This window comes from Mytilus edulis, chromosome 7 (assembly GCF_963676685.1).
Source record: "Mytilus edulis chromosome 7, xbMytEdul2.2, whole genome shotgun sequence".
Taxonomy (NCBI): Eukaryota; Metazoa; Mollusca; class Bivalvia; order Mytilida; family Mytilidae; genus Mytilus; species Mytilus edulis.
In genome coordinates, this window is record NC_092350.1 from 43,635,494 (window position 1) to 43,652,780 (window position 17,287).

General features: G+C 32.0%; 1 protein-coding gene across 1 annotated transcript; it reads left to right on the forward strand.

Annotated features, from left to right (window-relative positions):
• Nucleotides 1-5,216: 5,216 nt before the first annotated feature.
• On the forward strand, nucleotides 5,217-9,771 carry LOC139482882 (vitelline membrane outer layer protein 1 homolog). The gene is made up of 4 exons (XM_071266914.1): nucleotides 5,217-5,453; nucleotides 6,096-6,199; nucleotides 7,768-7,959; nucleotides 9,382-9,771. Exons 1-4 carry the CDS (start codon nucleotides 5,282-5,284, stop codon nucleotides 9,625-9,627), a joined length of 714 nt encoding a protein of 237 aa, XP_071123015.1. The 5' UTR covers nucleotides 5,217-5,281; the 3' UTR covers nucleotides 9,628-9,771.
• Nucleotides 9,772-17,287: the final 7,516 nt, after the last annotated feature.

Here is a 17,287-nt window from a genome sequence, read left to right on the forward strand (position 1 = left end):
TAAAGTTAGAGAACGGAAACTAATTTTGGACAAACGGACGTACTAGTCCTGTAACATATGACTTCGTGGGCATTATTTTCTATTTCTATTTATTTCGAATGTTTCTTTTTCTTATTTTGCTATTTTCTATTTTCAGTTTCCTATGTTTTTACTATATGTGTCCCACCCACATTAAGAAAATAAAAATTGAATACGAATGATAAGTCAGATGGTATAGGACTAACAGACGTACGTACACATGGACCCTATATAGTTCAACTATTTGAATTCGAGTTATCTGTGTTTGCAAACCTTACATTAATTGCCGTGGTCTTAGAATGAATTTTCGAATTTCAAATATGCAGACACATGTCACAATCAAAATATCATTTGAGTATATATTTCTAAAGTCACGTGAAACTTCTAATAGAGACAAAAAAGTTGATCGTGTTTTACGTACTTGTATGGCTAAGTTTAACTGAAAAAAGAAAATCTATTATATTATTATAATCTTAATAAATGTGCAAAACTGAATTATTGACAAGAAACTTATTTGCTAATATTTTTCACGTATGCAGTGACCTTGACTACGAGACCTATCTTTTGTCATCGTACACTGGAAGTGCGAGGGGGGAACCGGGATGAAAGAATGGAAACACAAGTGCCTATAGGTCAATAGAAATAAAAGATTCTATGTTTTGACTCTATATTTCAACATGTTTAATAAAAAAAAAACTAGCTTATTTATCACGGATAAATGAAGTTAACAATGGTAGCACGACAAACGTTACTTTATTCAACTATCAGTCAATAGTAATTTCTGATGGGTCGTTATTTTGTGAACCTTGGACTAAACATAATATAATGATCCACGGAAAACGAATAAACACTTGGTTCGTGGTATCAAATAAGTGTTCCTAACTGAACATATGATATTGAATTTGTGTCCTGACATTCTCATTATTGAGCATGCGCAATAACAATTTAAGAGTAATGCCAGTTACGGTTTTTTTTGCGTTATTCTTCTGTAGAAGTAGTTTATATTCAGTCTAAAAACATTAACGGTACCAATTTTCCTGCACCAGATGCGCATCCTATACACTTCGTTAGGGTTGTATAAACAAAGGTAATAAAATATAGAAGTTTTACTAGAAGGAGGTCGGTCTCCGTTGTGTTTTTGTAAACTAATTTTATAACAAAACATAACATAAGTGTAATTCTCTTATGGCTCGGGTCCTTTAATCGATTTCTTGCATCAGTATTGCAATATTGAATGTATTTTGGGCAAGTCTGTTATTAAAGATATTGAAAAAAAACCTATTTATTATGTACCAAAATAAATGGCCTTCAAATTACCTAGCTAATGATAGCAGTAAATTGCGTACCTACAGATTATTTAAATCAAATGATTGTACAGCAAAGTATTTAAGTATTACTATGCCAGGTAAATATAGAAGTTTATATGCTAAATTTAGAGCAGGTGTTGCTCCAATAAAAATTGAAACTGGCAGATATGAAAGTATAGATGTAAATGAAAGGTTTTGTTTTAATTGTAGAAAAAATGATTTGAATATAATTGAAGATGAAAAACATGTTTAATTAGAATGCCCAGAATATGCAGATTTGCGAACGATATTTTTTAACAGTGTATGTAATATAGAAAGTAGTTTTAGTAATTTGAGTAATGAGGAAAAGTTTTTATTTAAGTTTCATGATTACAGACTTTGTTGTTTTACAGCCAAAATCTGCCATGAAGGACTTTTTAAGAGAAAGTGTATTTTATACTCGTAATAAGTGTATATAATGTTGTTGTTTTTTGTTGTTGTATAATTGTTTTTAATAGTATGGTGTTGTATCCTAAAATATATATATATATATGTTATAGATGTAATATAAATGTATTTTAATGTGTGTTCTACAGCCTCTCACTATAACTCTTATTAGAGTGGTTCATTTATCAATTGATCTGTTAATATAATATTGTGTTTTATATCAAATTGTTTAAAGAGGTGAGACTCTAATAAATTATTTGTTTGTTTGTTTTTCAATAGATATTTCACATATCAAATTGTACGGAGTGTGATACGAAAAAATATATGAAAATATGCATCACTTTGATAAGCTTATTCATCATCATGAGATTATATTACGACATTTCATATGACACTTCGTTAAGTCATTGATCAATTTCAAACGTTAAGACGTTGCATATTTCCTACGTGATAACAGAAATATGAGAGGTTTTCAATAATATATAAAACATGTACACTTTTCACTTATAAATCTTCTTTATTACGTTCTTAAGCGTACACAAAGTTTTTAAATGTTTGATGTTCAAGTTTGAAATCGGATCAGTACATATGACATCATACTGAAATGTGCAAAAGACTAAATTCGTTTGATTTTTAATTCAAGACAATAAACGTGTTAATCATAACTTTAATCGGTTTAACAACTTGTGAGAGTTGGATATAGCTTGATATCAACTCTCGTTATTAATTTTAGATAATAGTAATAAACTCGCTGCCTTCGGCGAGTTTATACTATTATAATCAAATAACGAGCGTTGATATTAAGCGATATCCAACCTTCACTCGTTATGAAACCTAGCATTATTTGAATATTAAATGTAACGTTCTTTACAACAGGAAACTCAAAACAAGTGGGGAAGTGGTCCTGTTGATGGAAAAAATTTCTAACTTTCGATTTCGCAAATGTCATATTAAAATGTAAATTCACATAAATTCTAAAAAATCAAATCACAATTTATTCATACTGAAATCTCGATAAAAAAACCCATAAAGTTATCATTATGACAACACACAAATATGTAACAAAGGAGCACAATAAGGCAGATAGACAAAGCCCATTAGCAAAAACGAAAGACAAGAATACAAAATATTAACCATATAACAATAACACAATGTCGGGAAGTATAAATACAGAGTCACGTCAAATGAATAGTACCACAAACAGAATTAACAGTAAAAGTAATATTCATAATGACAAATAAAAGAATTCTTTAACACCTTTTGCAAGATGATCAACAACATCAGTACCCAGAATTCATACTCCAAGGCCTTCGTGTATTATTTGTAAAGTTGATAAGGAATATTTATTAACAAGGTCATGGTACCTGCCGATGACCTTTTTAGAAAAAGGACGAGATGTTCTTTGACATACCTCTGGGGATCAGACACGGGTGGCGTTTAACAAAGTCAGAGTAGGAACTGTAAGCTCTTGTTTACCGAATAAAGTCGGAAAAGTATATCCCATATGCAAGTGAAGTTGATAGATTGCTACAAAGGTGGGGGAATTGATAATTTGAAAATTAAAATCGTCTCGATTGTCATACCAAACGTTTGAAGAGTAACATTTTTTTTGTCAATATAAAATCAATAAATTATTTCATCATATATAAATTTCATCTATGTTTGAAATTTTGGTCATGAAAAACTGCAATATCTTTGCATACAAGTAATGGCTGTAACAGAACAAGTCACAGATGGAAACAATAAACTTAGCATACCATGGTATGCAGACTGCTTGAGTATTCTTTTCTATTTCCCAGCTATCAATCGGTATAACGAGAAAAAACAATAAATAAGGAATAGTTTACGATGTTCATGTATTGCGATCGGAACGCTAAAGTTCCTGTATCTAAATTATTGAAATTAATGAAAAAAAACTTGAAACAAAATAAATAAGTCTGTCAAAATGGTTCAACTATATGATCATAATTAGTATAACCTTAAAAATGAAGGCTGATCAGCATTTCAATGAGAGAAAAAACAGATTTCTGCGTCTTATGAATGGTATTATAATGATTAAGAGTTCAACAACACTTCATAGAACCTGGGACTATTATACTTATATTATACTCGATCTTCGACAGTTGTTGTTAATCAGCAAATCCCGCCTTAAGTGTATAAAATAACATTTAAAGGTTAAAATTTTCAGGATGAATATAGCGTGAGGACGATGTGGAAAAAAGTATATGATTCCTTAAATTTATTATAACTTTTGATTGAAAAGAGATCAGCAAGTTCGGTTTGTTGTAAAATCATATTTATAGGTTATCGCTTGGATTTGCCTATTTATATTGTGCCTTTTCAAAGTGAAAAGTGGAAAAAATCTATTTCTCATTACAAACGGAACCCATATGCACGGCTCAAATAAATGTTAGTTCCTATATAATTGCCTACTCCTTTTCATGTGTGCTATATTTTATTATAATCAGGGTGAATTTTGCTTAGTAATGGTCTTCAGGTGGCATTAGCATGTACACTAGGTTTCACAATTAGAACTACAAAAGTAGGACCGACCATGCACAGCCATATTGAAAGTTTGGTGTAAACACGAAGTTCATAAAAGTTCAAAACAATGTAGTTATATTTTCATGAGACTAGGGTAACTTTTGTTATATGGATTAATTAGGAATTGAAATTGTCAACATGTTCTTTATTGCACACTTATTTTTTTTATAAGGATTATTTTCGATCTGTGAACCTTGACACGTTGTTTTCTTAGCGATCAAGTAAAGTGACGACATTTCGACTTTATCTGGTTTATTTGCAACACTGATATATTTACTACATCTTGATAATTTTTCATAAACAATGTCTATGTTTTGCATTTAAACTAATATATTTAATAATTATTCTTTATTTCAAACCCACCAATTTTAACAGTTTTTTTTCTGTATAAGCTGACTTGTTTGCCGAAATCTATTATTTACATGTACCAAATGCTAATTTACAATGTGATACGATAAGCTGTCAATAAAAAAAAACATAATCAATAATCCGCTATCGGGGCAATGAAATATCAACGGATCGATCAGTTTCCAGTCCCGTTAGTATAATAGTCCCAGATAGAACGCAGAACATGTCAATAATATTAATACAGCTGACTTCTGGTATTATTACCACTTGTTTTCGCCAACCTTCCATCGTGATTGACACGCGAGTTTTATATCTACTCGTTAAAAGCGCGAACACCCATTTTATTGTAAAAATTCATATTTTTAGATAACTTCACGTGTATGTAAATGAGAAATTCTAGGTTTCAACTAGAAACCAATATAAAAGCAGTGGAATATTTCTCTGATTTTCTGATTTTCTTTTTTTAATATTAATTTTCATTCTTTTCAAAAATGAAAATTTATACAATTGTTTTGATATTAAAATTAATTTTACAAAACGGAAGTTTAACTTCCGGGAAATATCAGACAAGAGAGGACAACTTTATAATAGAGAGAAATAAAAAAATACGGTTGGTGAACCCAACGTTAGTAGGGAGAATGTCGGAAACCCAGTGTGCAAACGTCTGTTTGGAAAACAGTGACAACTGCTGTGAGATAACTTATGCTACCTCGACTCGAGAGTGTAAACTCGGACAGTCTGGTTGTTGTCATACGGTTTTTGATGAAATGGTTGGTTCAAACATCCTACAGGCTAGTCGCAAATATGGCGGTAAGTCAAACCATTGCTAATGTTGGTTTTTAATCGTCAAACTACTTATGAAACAAGAGGTTCAGAATATTCATACCTTTTCCCTGAATGAGATCATGGACGTTGCAATTTCAGTAAGCCGCCATCATTTTCGTATCAAACATGTCAAAATATTGTCAACAGAATTGAACATAATCTTAAAATTACTTATTTACTTATTTTGTTGTTTAAGAGCTGTCTAGATCATTAGACCGTTTTGTTTTGTAAATTTTATTTATCAGAATTAGTGGGCATTTATAATTGTAGTTTTCCTTGAAGTGAGTAAATAACAAGGTGTCAAAATTAGTGAAGACCGATATAATTGTTCGCTAAAATGTCATCAAAATCGATATGTATGAGGCATTTTCAAATTTCCAAATGGTAAAAATAACGGTTTAGCTGTATTCCGTTAGTTTGAAAGAATGGATCTACAAGTTATAGTTTTGACTCATCTTTTAGCATTTGTTAGTTTCAGAAATACACAATGCACGTGAGCTTAATCATGCGTTCAGATCATTTAAACAACTAGAATCTCACAATTTTGTAACAAATGTTATCACATTGTTAGTAATAGCTAATGAAGTAGAACTCTAATGTTATCCGTTATTTTTTTGTATATTTTAGAATATACTAAGATGTTGTTTGTTCCAAATGGCGGAGTTTTGGGTGATTGGGCAGATGAACAATTTTGTACTAAAGGTCATTACGCAATTGGTTACAACATGAAGGTATGCTTTATTACATGCACGTTATCCTTTAATAGCGAACTGTAGATTATTTAATTAAAGATATAAGTTGCATAGTGCACAAGGGGCGACTTGCTGTTATAAGTTATATAGCATTGTGTCTACACCTAAATACATAAAATGTCCGTCCTTTATGTATTAGTTTGGATTATATAATCATTTTAAATTTGATCTTGCATATTCATTCCATTTGTTTATTGGAAATAAAATATTTATATGTGTTCTCAAATTTTAATATCGTTTCGTCTCATATTTCGATAACAAAATGACTGTCTGCTTCGCCTGCGTTACGAATCATATTAATCAACAATTCTTTTAAAACGGGTTTTCCACAGATTCTTTTACATGAAGTTGTGATCGTAATTTATTTTGAAATCAATTAATGAATCGAGGTAAATAAATTTTTACATCGATAATCAAGTTTGCCATCGTATCCATTACACCCGCTACATTCGCATCATCCACAATCTAACCGATGAATCTCTTTATGTGCTTCCAACGATAAACTGCACGATGAATCCCTTTGTGTGCTACCAACGATAATCTATCCGATGAATCTCTTTTTGTGCTACCAAAGATAATCTCAGCGAGGAATCTCTTTATGTGCTACTAAAGATAATCTAACCGATGAATCTCTTTATCTGCTACCAAAGATAATCTCAACGATGATTCTCTTTATGTGCTACCAACGATAATCGGGGAAAATATGTATACTATATTTCCTTGTCTATTTTGAATTAAACCATTTCTGTATATTTCTTCTCTCAACCTGAACGTATCCATTAAGCATGTCTCATTGACAAGAATAATCCACAGATATTATCTGACAAAGGTAAAAAAGACTATAGAAACTTGATTGATTGCTCCTTTTGTGTCTAAAAAACGACAATCGGAAAAACATACGTATATTATATTTCCTTGACTATTTTGAAATAACAATTTCTGTATATTTCTTCTCTCAACCTGAAAGTATTCATTAAGTATGTCTCATTTTATTTATTTGTACAAATGTATTTTAAATGAACAAAAGCGTAGGTTCAGTAAACAAACAGAAGAAATCGCAAATATGGCTACCATGACTACAGACAAAAAAAAGGAAACTTTAAAATATTTTTTAATTTTACATGTAAAAAATTGGTCCAATGAAGGTTCAAATTCACTAGGTGTGTGGCTATTAATACCTTTGGATATTCTTGATCAAATCAATTTTTAGACACGCTAGATTCGCAGTAAATAAAAAGACGATCACGAAGTAAAACTAAGAAAAGGTAAGTGTGATCAACAAATAAGAAGCTCAAAATCATGAAGTCCAACAACACAGACAAGAAGAAAATATCAAGCGAAATAGATCGTAAGCATTAAATGTATGTTAATCAGTACGTCAAATCAAGGTTTCGTATAATACATGTTTGAAATTGTTTATTTCGTTCTACTTCAATATGGATTAGCCGCAGGTGGATAATGAAACAAACGTATATAACTATACGTTAATTGAGAATATCATATATGCATACATCATTTAAACTGCTTACTTTTACTTTAACCTACAGATTGAAGCGCCGCATGAAACAGATAATACCGAATTAAACGCTATTGAAATAATATGTGGCAGTAGAGGAGGTGATCGCTGTGGTGATAAAGCAAGTTCTGGTCAGCAGCGATGGGGAGATTGGACTGGGGAAACACTTTGTCCAGCAATCACCTTTCTGACCTCTTTCTCTCTACAAGTACAGAAATACAATGTAAGTCGACTAGGTTTAAATGTGTGTTCGACATCTAAAGATACCTGATGTCTCCTCAAAATATTCTTATGGATAATTTACAAACCTAAAACTTAGATTCCTAAATGGATTTATTGTAGCTAAATTACACACGAAATCATTTGCAAAACAACCAATATTTTCCTGACCTTCATTTTCCTTTCCAAATTGAATAAGTCCATGTCAAACCCTTTGGCGTTTGCTCTTCAACTTCGTAATTTATTTGGCATTTTAACTTTTTTTATTGAGCGTTTCTGATTATTCTTTTGAAGACGAAACGCGCATCATGCGCAAGTAAAAAATTTCAATCCTGGTATCTCGAGTTTATTCCATGTAATAAAGCTACTAAAATATATCAAATATGGAATGTATCTACACTAGGTCATGTAATTCTAAGCTTGGCGATATGATTGTATTTATTTGTATATTTTTATTGTTCTTGTATATCTTTAATAAGATATTACTTAATATGTGTTCCGAATTTTAGAAATGAGATCATAAGACAATATTTCTTATCATTCGTTTGCCAGATTTATAGTTACACAAAATTTAAATGAAATTTATTTATTTACAAAATACTCCGTTATTTCATAACAAATCAAATTGACTTAAAAAGAAGAGCCATCACATTTCAGAGGTAAATACATTTATTATTTGCTAATGTTGAAGTCGACTGTCAATTTGATGGATGTACAGGAAGGAAAGATATACACTCACCAAATATACATGCTTTATTTCCGTATTTACTACAATTTTTATATATATTACACAATTTTATTCATTTTTACAATGTTATATATAAAGTCAGTCTTGTTGGTTCATAGATCGAGATAAATTTTTATAAACGAAAACAAAGATACGCCAACTAACGATTAAATTAACCCATGCTGTTACAAATTGATTGAGTTATCTAATGCGTCGTTCACACGTTATTCGAATTCGATTCGCATTGACTAATTCGCATTCGGAGCGTTTTACGTCCAAACGGAAATTCTAGTTGCAATGCTCGTCAATTTTGCTTTACTGTCCGAACGACGTTAAATTTTACTTCGTATCAACAAAAACGGATTTCTAATGCGAAATGGTTAATGCAAATTAGCCAATTCGAATTAATTCGAATTAAAAAGGAAGAGTGTGTGGACGCGATAAGCGAATTCGATTCGCATTCGATTCGAATTCAACTCGAATTAAATGTACGTGTGAACTAGGCATTACTAGTAAACCTCTTCAAACAGAAATCAAATCATTACAGTACTTATTCAAACGATGAGGACACTGATAAACTATTCTACCTTATAGAATCAACGAATAGCGACATAAAAGTTCCATATACATTGAGTATTTACATCCATGCTCTTGCTAAGAGGGTGAAATCAAAACAGCGTTTTTTCTTTTGTTTGATAGGACAAAAGTAAGGATAACACAGGTGCCAACCATGTCAAATTCAAATGCAGAAATTTCAAAGATAGTGGGAATGACTTCGATCTAAGCTATCCACCGGGGTATGGACCATATGGTTCTTACGGCGAGTGGAGTGATGCCTGTTCAGTTAACAGTGCCATTTGTGGTATAAAAACCAAGATTCAGCCACACACAGTATTCGCCGACGATACCGCACTCAATGATGTTAAATTCTTTTGTTGTGAATAAAACGCTATTGTCACTTTAGCAACATGTACAATAATCAAATATCTTCAATCTTTTGTAGTTTTGACAAAGTTCAGAATGTTTAAAGATTGTTATATTTTCAAATTAATTGATTTCTATATTTTCAAATTAAAATATTGCTTTATTTTAAAATTAAAAGATAACATAACAATTTACGAACAATTGTGAAAAAAGTTTCTTTAAAGGGCAATAAATCTTGAAGGTTTCTTTTGTTGTTTTTTTATGTTTACAGAAATACACTAATTTCATAAACTTGATGTTGTCTTTTTCAAATACACGGTATTTATTACCAATTACACGAACTCTTTTTTTTTATTGATGACGTCATATTCTTGTTTTATGTGTACGAATTGCACGTCTAGCGTAATTTTGGTCTTGGCATCTTTGATCAGTTTTTCCCATTATTGCACTTTTTTTTTGCGTCTTTGTTAGATTAATTTGTAGGTATGTCTGTTAACTTTATTTTCAGTTGGGTGTGTTGTATGTTATACACAAAATTGACTGCTTATGGTCCCAATGATCGTCACATAAACCTTTTATGTCTAATTCAAAAGTCGAAAATAAACAACAGACAATTCCATGCAAGAAGAAGACAAAAAAAAAAACAACAACAAAACACCCAACAACAACAGAACGCAATACACAACATAAAGACTAAGCAATGCAAGCCCCTACAAAAAACCGATGGTGATCTCAGGTATTCCGGATTGGTAACCAGATCCTGCTCTAAATTGGTACGTAAAAACTGATGATAAATCTTATTCAGCAGAACAAATTTGGGAAAGGGAGAGCGGGTTTTTGTTAACGGCTATTGAAATAATCTGTCGTCATATGTATTATGGAAACAGAAATTTCGTAACGGCCAACCAAATCGTTATAGCGTCTGTAAAATTCTTGACGACATGATTCACATTTTACAATTGGGAAATTTTAATCCTATTTTTGTTGGAATGTTTCGTTCTTTACCGACCCTCATCATCAATTTGTATTCAATTTCAACTTTTTAGTCAAGAAAGGAGACAGACTTAACTGTATCTCTATTTCAAGTTCAAAGGGAAAGATAGTTTCAACATCGTCACCACAATTTGATATATTGATTAAGAGAGCATCGTCCATGTAGCACCACCATGAAGTTCAAAAAATTGACTCTTTATCTGGAAGCAGCAGTCATACATTCAGAAATGCTTTCAAGTCTATGATTATAAATAAACTGACGGGTTTCCTACCTTATCAAAAAGATAGAGGTCGTGAAAGCTTTACCAGATGTGCACGACAAAGATGTTATCGTTTCAGAAAAGAAACACTGAAAAAAGATGTCTTTTTTTATTTGAAAAAAAAAAGATTATATAAAGGAATATCTCTCTTAACTTTGAATTAACCGCAAATCTTGGAAACCCACGTATACCCCAACTTCATTCACGAAAGAGAAGATTTAAAAAAATACAAATCCATTCCTTATCTCCTTGATATAATAATAATGTTAAACTCGACATAACATTATTTTACACTTCTGAACACCAAGAATTATACAAAAAAAAAAGATGGCCTTCTGAAATAGTTTGAAAATGTTTTCTGCCAGTGTGATCAATGTGAAGTGGATGTCTAAAAGTTTTAACAATCTACTGCAAAATCGTCAATCACGATCAGTACAATTTTGCAGTAATATCATAAACTTCAGAAAATATAAAACGAAAATTTACTTATCAATTTGCAAAATCAAGAGCTCAAACACATCAAACGAATGGAAATCAACTGTTATATTTCTGACTTGGTACAGTCATTTGCTTATGTAGAAAATGGTGGACAAAGCCTGGTTTTATAGATAGCTCAACCTTTCACTTGTTTGATTGTCGAATAGTATTTCTTGATATTAACAACAATGTGTGAGTAATACAAACAGACATAATAGGTCAAAACAAATGGGTACAGCAGTCAACATTGTGTTATACATGTACTCCAAGTTAATATAACAAAAAAACAACTATTTCAACAAAGACAACAACATGGCATGTAGAGACTATATAGAAAAAGCACATTTATTTAACAAATTAAAAGAAAAGAATACATAAAGACCATTGCACAACAAGACCATTTTATAGTTAAAAATCGGTGGTATTCTTTATCTCAAACCAGTAAACATGAGTAATGTCATTCTACGCAAATGAATTGTCAATGTTGTATCAATATAAGGCAAATTGAAAACGATTTCATAAAATTCCAGAATACAGTTCACTGATTAGAATAACATGTACCTAAGAGTATAGTAGCAAACAATACACATCCAACAACCAATGTATTTGGTGTAAAGACGTCAAAAACAGTCAAGGAAAAAACAAGACTTTGTGCATTGTTTAGATACAGGTATCGACAGATTATGGATCCATGAATATGCTTTATTAAGTAACAAACTATCTTCAATATAGTCGAAAGTAAAATTAATAAAATCTTTACAAGATGTTTTTTGTTCAGTTTGGATCTAAGTGAAGTATGATTTGCAATGACATGGGGCAAGTAATTTGTATTTAACTGAATTAACAAATGTCCTGAGTGATTACTGTCCAATGTGTATTTTAATCATTGGAAGATACGTAAAGATAATATAGACCAGTGCATGCCGAGTTCCATTAAAAAACAATGTAACAAGTACGTTGCTGTTCACGAGACAGCTACTGATTGTGTCCATTTGCATTGCGAGTAATGCATGCATAGCTGGTAACACCTATTCTGTCTATGCATCTGATTTTGCTGTTTTTAGTTTTAATGCGATTCCCTAAGTTACTGATATATTGGGGCACCAAATCGCCTTGCACTGTGCCTTACGCGCTAGACCACTCGACTACATAGGCTTCACAAAAATAAAGCTTACGGTGGCCGGATGTTACCTTTCCTCATCAGTTTTAATCTAGCGCCGTAACACAGTACATGATATAAAAGAGGGACGAAAGATACCAGAGGGACAGTCAAACTCGTAAATCAAAAATAATCTGACAAACGACATGAAGATGGGATTGTTACAGATCAGCTAAATTATCTATAGAAGAGGATCCTACAAATTAATGTAAGATGCAGTCACAGAAATAATAATGTTATGATTACCATGATTACGTCTGAACCAGTGACGACTCTAGAACAGAATGTATCCATCAGATCACCAGCATTGGTGGTGATCATACAAGACTGAAAATGCATTCTGTATATATAATTCGTCTAAACAACAGTCTAACAATATTAGATCTGTAAATTTGCTTTCGCAAATATTTTGTTCTTCACTCGCTAGGATTCGAACTGATGTATATATATGTTGTTATACATATATATATATAAAACGTCTGAATAATAGTCAACGATTTTCCCCTTCTTGGGCGCTGGATCGTTACAAGTAACGATACATGTACACAAATAAATTATATAAACGTCTAAGAAGTGTACATAACAAAACCAATAACATAAAAAGGAACTATAAATGTAATTATTTATAAATATTTTGGATAACAGATATCCTTCATTGGTATATATGATTGTGATGTTGAATGAATCAATTATCAGTCTACTTAGATTAAGCTGTTACAATCTTGAAATTTATACAATAAAAAAGTCAAACCGAACATCAGGTAAGACGCTTGGTTGACTTTTTTATTGTATAAATTTCAAGATTGTTACAGCTCAATCTAAGTAGACTGATAATTGATACATTCAACATCCCAATCAAGCTCCTTTCAAATTCATGCTGTTTTGAACAATATCTAAACATGTTTGTTTGGACTAATAATTGTGAAAGGTAACATTTATTGTACTTTCCTACAAATTTCAAAATTCGTTTTAAATGCACTTTCCATTTCTAGAAACCATTGAAACATTGAAAGGTAAACATATGAGGCAATGGCATTTCCATATACATTTAAACACTAGTACATGTATAAGACCTTACCCCATGTCACGAGGTTGGGTATAATAAATGGGCTGATATGGAAAATGCTGCCTTTTTCTATAAATAAGTCTTTTAAGTGTCAATTGATGGATATTTGAATTATACACTCAGGCAACTTACTTCATCTTACTTTGGTCCATTTCTATCTGTTTTTTGGTGGCTCTCCATAAGTTTACTCCCAACTATCATAAAGGTGAAATCATAAAATGCGATCGGGAAACAATTATTGACTAGGTCTCCCCATTAAACCTGACACAATGGTGCTGAACATCTGTCAAAAAAGGCTATCCAAAATTTGTCTAGATTCTATTCATTGAGTTGAAAATTGAAAGATATAAGCGCTGTAGAAACCGATTTTGAAAGGGGTCAGTTAAATAACATTACTTACACCAGAATGTAATAAAATGTAATTGGAACCATTTGCATTCGTCATGTTCATCATGTTTTCTCATGAAATATAGTAAAATTGCTGAAAACCCCCTCCTTAATAATAGAAATTTACTACTTTACATTCATCATAATATCTTTGGATTTGAAACACCTACCAGGGTTAAGAATTTCATGGTGTATCTAATATATAACATATGGAGAAACGGTGTTACTCAGGAATAGATTACCTTAGCTGTATTAGGAAAAAACTGTTAGGAATTTTGGTCCTCAATGCTCTTCAACTTCGTACTTTATTTGGCATTTTAAACATTTGGGATTCGAGCATCACTGATGAGTCTTCAGTAGACTAAACGCGCGTCTGGCATACATACAAAATTTAAATCCTGATTTCTATGATATGTTTATTTACAATAAAGGAGAAAAATTATTGATTGATTGTTTGGTGTTTAACGCCACATTCAAGACTATTGTCCCATTTCATTGCTTTTCTTTAGTTTTATTGGCGGATGAAGCTAAAGTGCCAGCAGCCCTTTTCACAAAAAATCTTAAAATAAATTTTACTCTTAAGAATAATCTAAAGATTTTTAGGTTTTTCACAAAAAATCTTACGTAAATCTTAAGAGTAAAAATTATCGTAACTTTAAGAGTGCTATTACCCACTCTTAAGTATATATTTTAAACTTAAGAGAAATCTTAAGTTAATTTAAAATGGCTGCCTTATTTATTTTCGACATTGTAAACAGAAGAGCTTCGAGAAGAGATCGCGTTTTCGTGACAGAACCGACGACCTTGATTTTCTTAATGATGACCAGCTAATAGCACGGTATCGTTTCCCCAGTCAGTCTATTTTAGACTTAACAAACACACTCAGAGATGCCATTGAAAGACCTTCAAACAGATCAAATGCAATCCCTCCGCATATTCAAGTAAGTATAACACAACACAAATAACATTTTTCTTCCGTCTTGAAGTTGAATGTGCATATTTGGTGCTTTCTATCACGTCCGCTATGAAGTGAATGATTGCAAATTATGTTACGCCAATCCCGAACACTTACATACAAGCAAGACTCGAGGTTGTACAGATTTTTTAGAACGTTAAAGATCAATAAACCTTTCTTTCCTAAGTCTGTCAGAGTGGAGCCAAAGTTCATAAGGTGCACGAATAATATACCGGACTGCACCGTACGATAACAATATCATATTGTCAAAAACATATTAACCCGGTCTTTGCTATGCAACAAAAAAATACGTAAAATTCTACATCCAGCAGATCGATATTGATATCAACATGGAAAATAAACACACATTTTCCACACGTATTTTGTTGTATAATTGAAGAAATCTTCGAATGTAAACTCTGTTGACGCTTTGGTAAAGAGTGCTTTCTTTCACGTCCGCATTTCTATGAAGTATGGCATGCCAAGTTAACATTTAAAATAATGATTACTACAGATGGAAGACACAAATAACAGAAAAGTACATACTAACATACATTGTTATTCATAGGAGATAGGAGAGACCACATGATAATTTGGATATATTACACAGTGATTTAATTTAGATATTTTTTAATAAAGAGGGCATGGTGTATACTGTCCCTAATATTTATATCCAACACATATTTAACAAATTGTGTTTAAACGGAAAACTGTAATAAAGATGAAACAAACCTGTCCAACACTTTGGTATATCTTGGGTATAAACTTCAAATAAATATCTGATATTCACATAGGATATAATAACATAAAAATTATTGTACTTATGGGGATTGCACAGATATTCCGACAACTCATAAGTTCGACACCCCACTGGTCCACCACCCCAATATTCCGACAAAGGTTAGTAACTGCCATAATAGAAAATTACTTCATGAGGGTGTGGATGTAGGTTTATAGAATAGAGAATAATGGGGGGGGGGGGGGGGGGGGGGGGTATAAAGAATAAAGAAAAATGGACCAAAAAAAAAATAAATCAGATATGACCACTGAACTCCCAAATCCAGACACCCATTCGTAGAACAGTTATTGGCATGGTATTTGAACTATATTCGTGCTAATAGTAATATCACAGAAACAGATTGAAATGTTACCGTGATTCTTCTAAATGGCCTTACTATGATTCGTCAGAGGTCTTAAATAAGTGACATTTTCGGAAAAAAATACCGTGATGCGTCAAAACAATTGAATTTTAATCGTCATATAGAAAGTATACATTTTATCGTAATGCATCAACAATAACGGTAAACGGCATTTTGCAAGAATTTTTACCGTTATTCGTCATGAAGGTAACCCCATTACTACCGTCTTAATAGACATGATGGGTTTTTAAGACACTTGGTATTCTGCATATTTGACATTAATTTCCATATACAAGGGTCGTCCTATGTCCGTGCTTAGAGCCTCAGAATAACTTGTCAAAATCAGGGTCAGTCATAGGAACTGATTAAAAAGAAAGGCGAAAGAAATTAAATAGTCAATTAAGCTCAAAGGTAGAAAACAAAACCATAATACCGTGACGTTTATAAAAAGAAACCCAAGGCGCACAGCACTCCACTTACCACAACGCAGAAAACTTAAATAATAATCATAAGCAATACCGACGCCTCCCCCCCCCCAAAAAAAAAAACAAAAAAAAACGGGGTGTTCTCATGTGCTTGTTTTAAGCAATGACGGCTTTCATTATACTGCATTCATTTCTTAATAATTTCCCTTGTGAGATTGTAATGTTGTAGTTCTGTTGGGTAGTTTTCTATCCTTTAAATTATTTTTTTTTACATATATGAAACCGTCCCGTGTGTTTTTTTTCGTTTAACCGATTACATGTTTTGTAAAGCCATGATCTTTTAAGCTTAAAATACTATATATTGAATTTTGAGCATTATTGTAGTCAGGCAAATGGTGACCTAGCTATAGCTGCTTAAATCTTAATTAACCCTTTTAGTGTGAATAGTTGTTTTATCAACATTCATGCCAAATCAATACAATTCTTTTTGAAAGTATATGGATTTCCACTGGCGGATCAAGAAACTTTCATTGGTGGGGGCCCACTGACTGCCTAAGAGGGGACCCGCTCCAGTCACGCTTCAGTGATTCCCTATATAAGCAAACATTTTTTTCCCCAAAAAGTGGGGATTATTCACACCTCAGATATATATCACATTCATCCGTTTAAAATCAGTTTCTGATCACTTTAGCTCTCGCAATTTCCAGTATTGAGTACACTATTTGTAATATCCAGTGTACAAATTGTTTATTGATAGTCGCAAAGAGAGAACCAATGATTTTTGATCTTTAAATGACCTTTCAGTAGGAAAACTAACAAT

Coding starts and splice junctions, on each gene's coding strand:
- LOC139482882 (XM_071266914.1), top strand. CDS start 5,282: ATGTCGGAAACCCAGTGTGCAAACGTCTGTTTGGAAAACAGTGACAAC. Junction 5,454..6,095: donor GGCTAGTCGCAAATATGGCG/GTAAGTCAAACC, acceptor TGTATATTTTAG/AATATACTAAGATGTTGTTT. Junction 6,200..7,767: donor CAATTGGTTACAACATGAAG/GTATGCTTTATT, acceptor TTTAACCTACAG/ATTGAAGCGCCGCATGAAAC.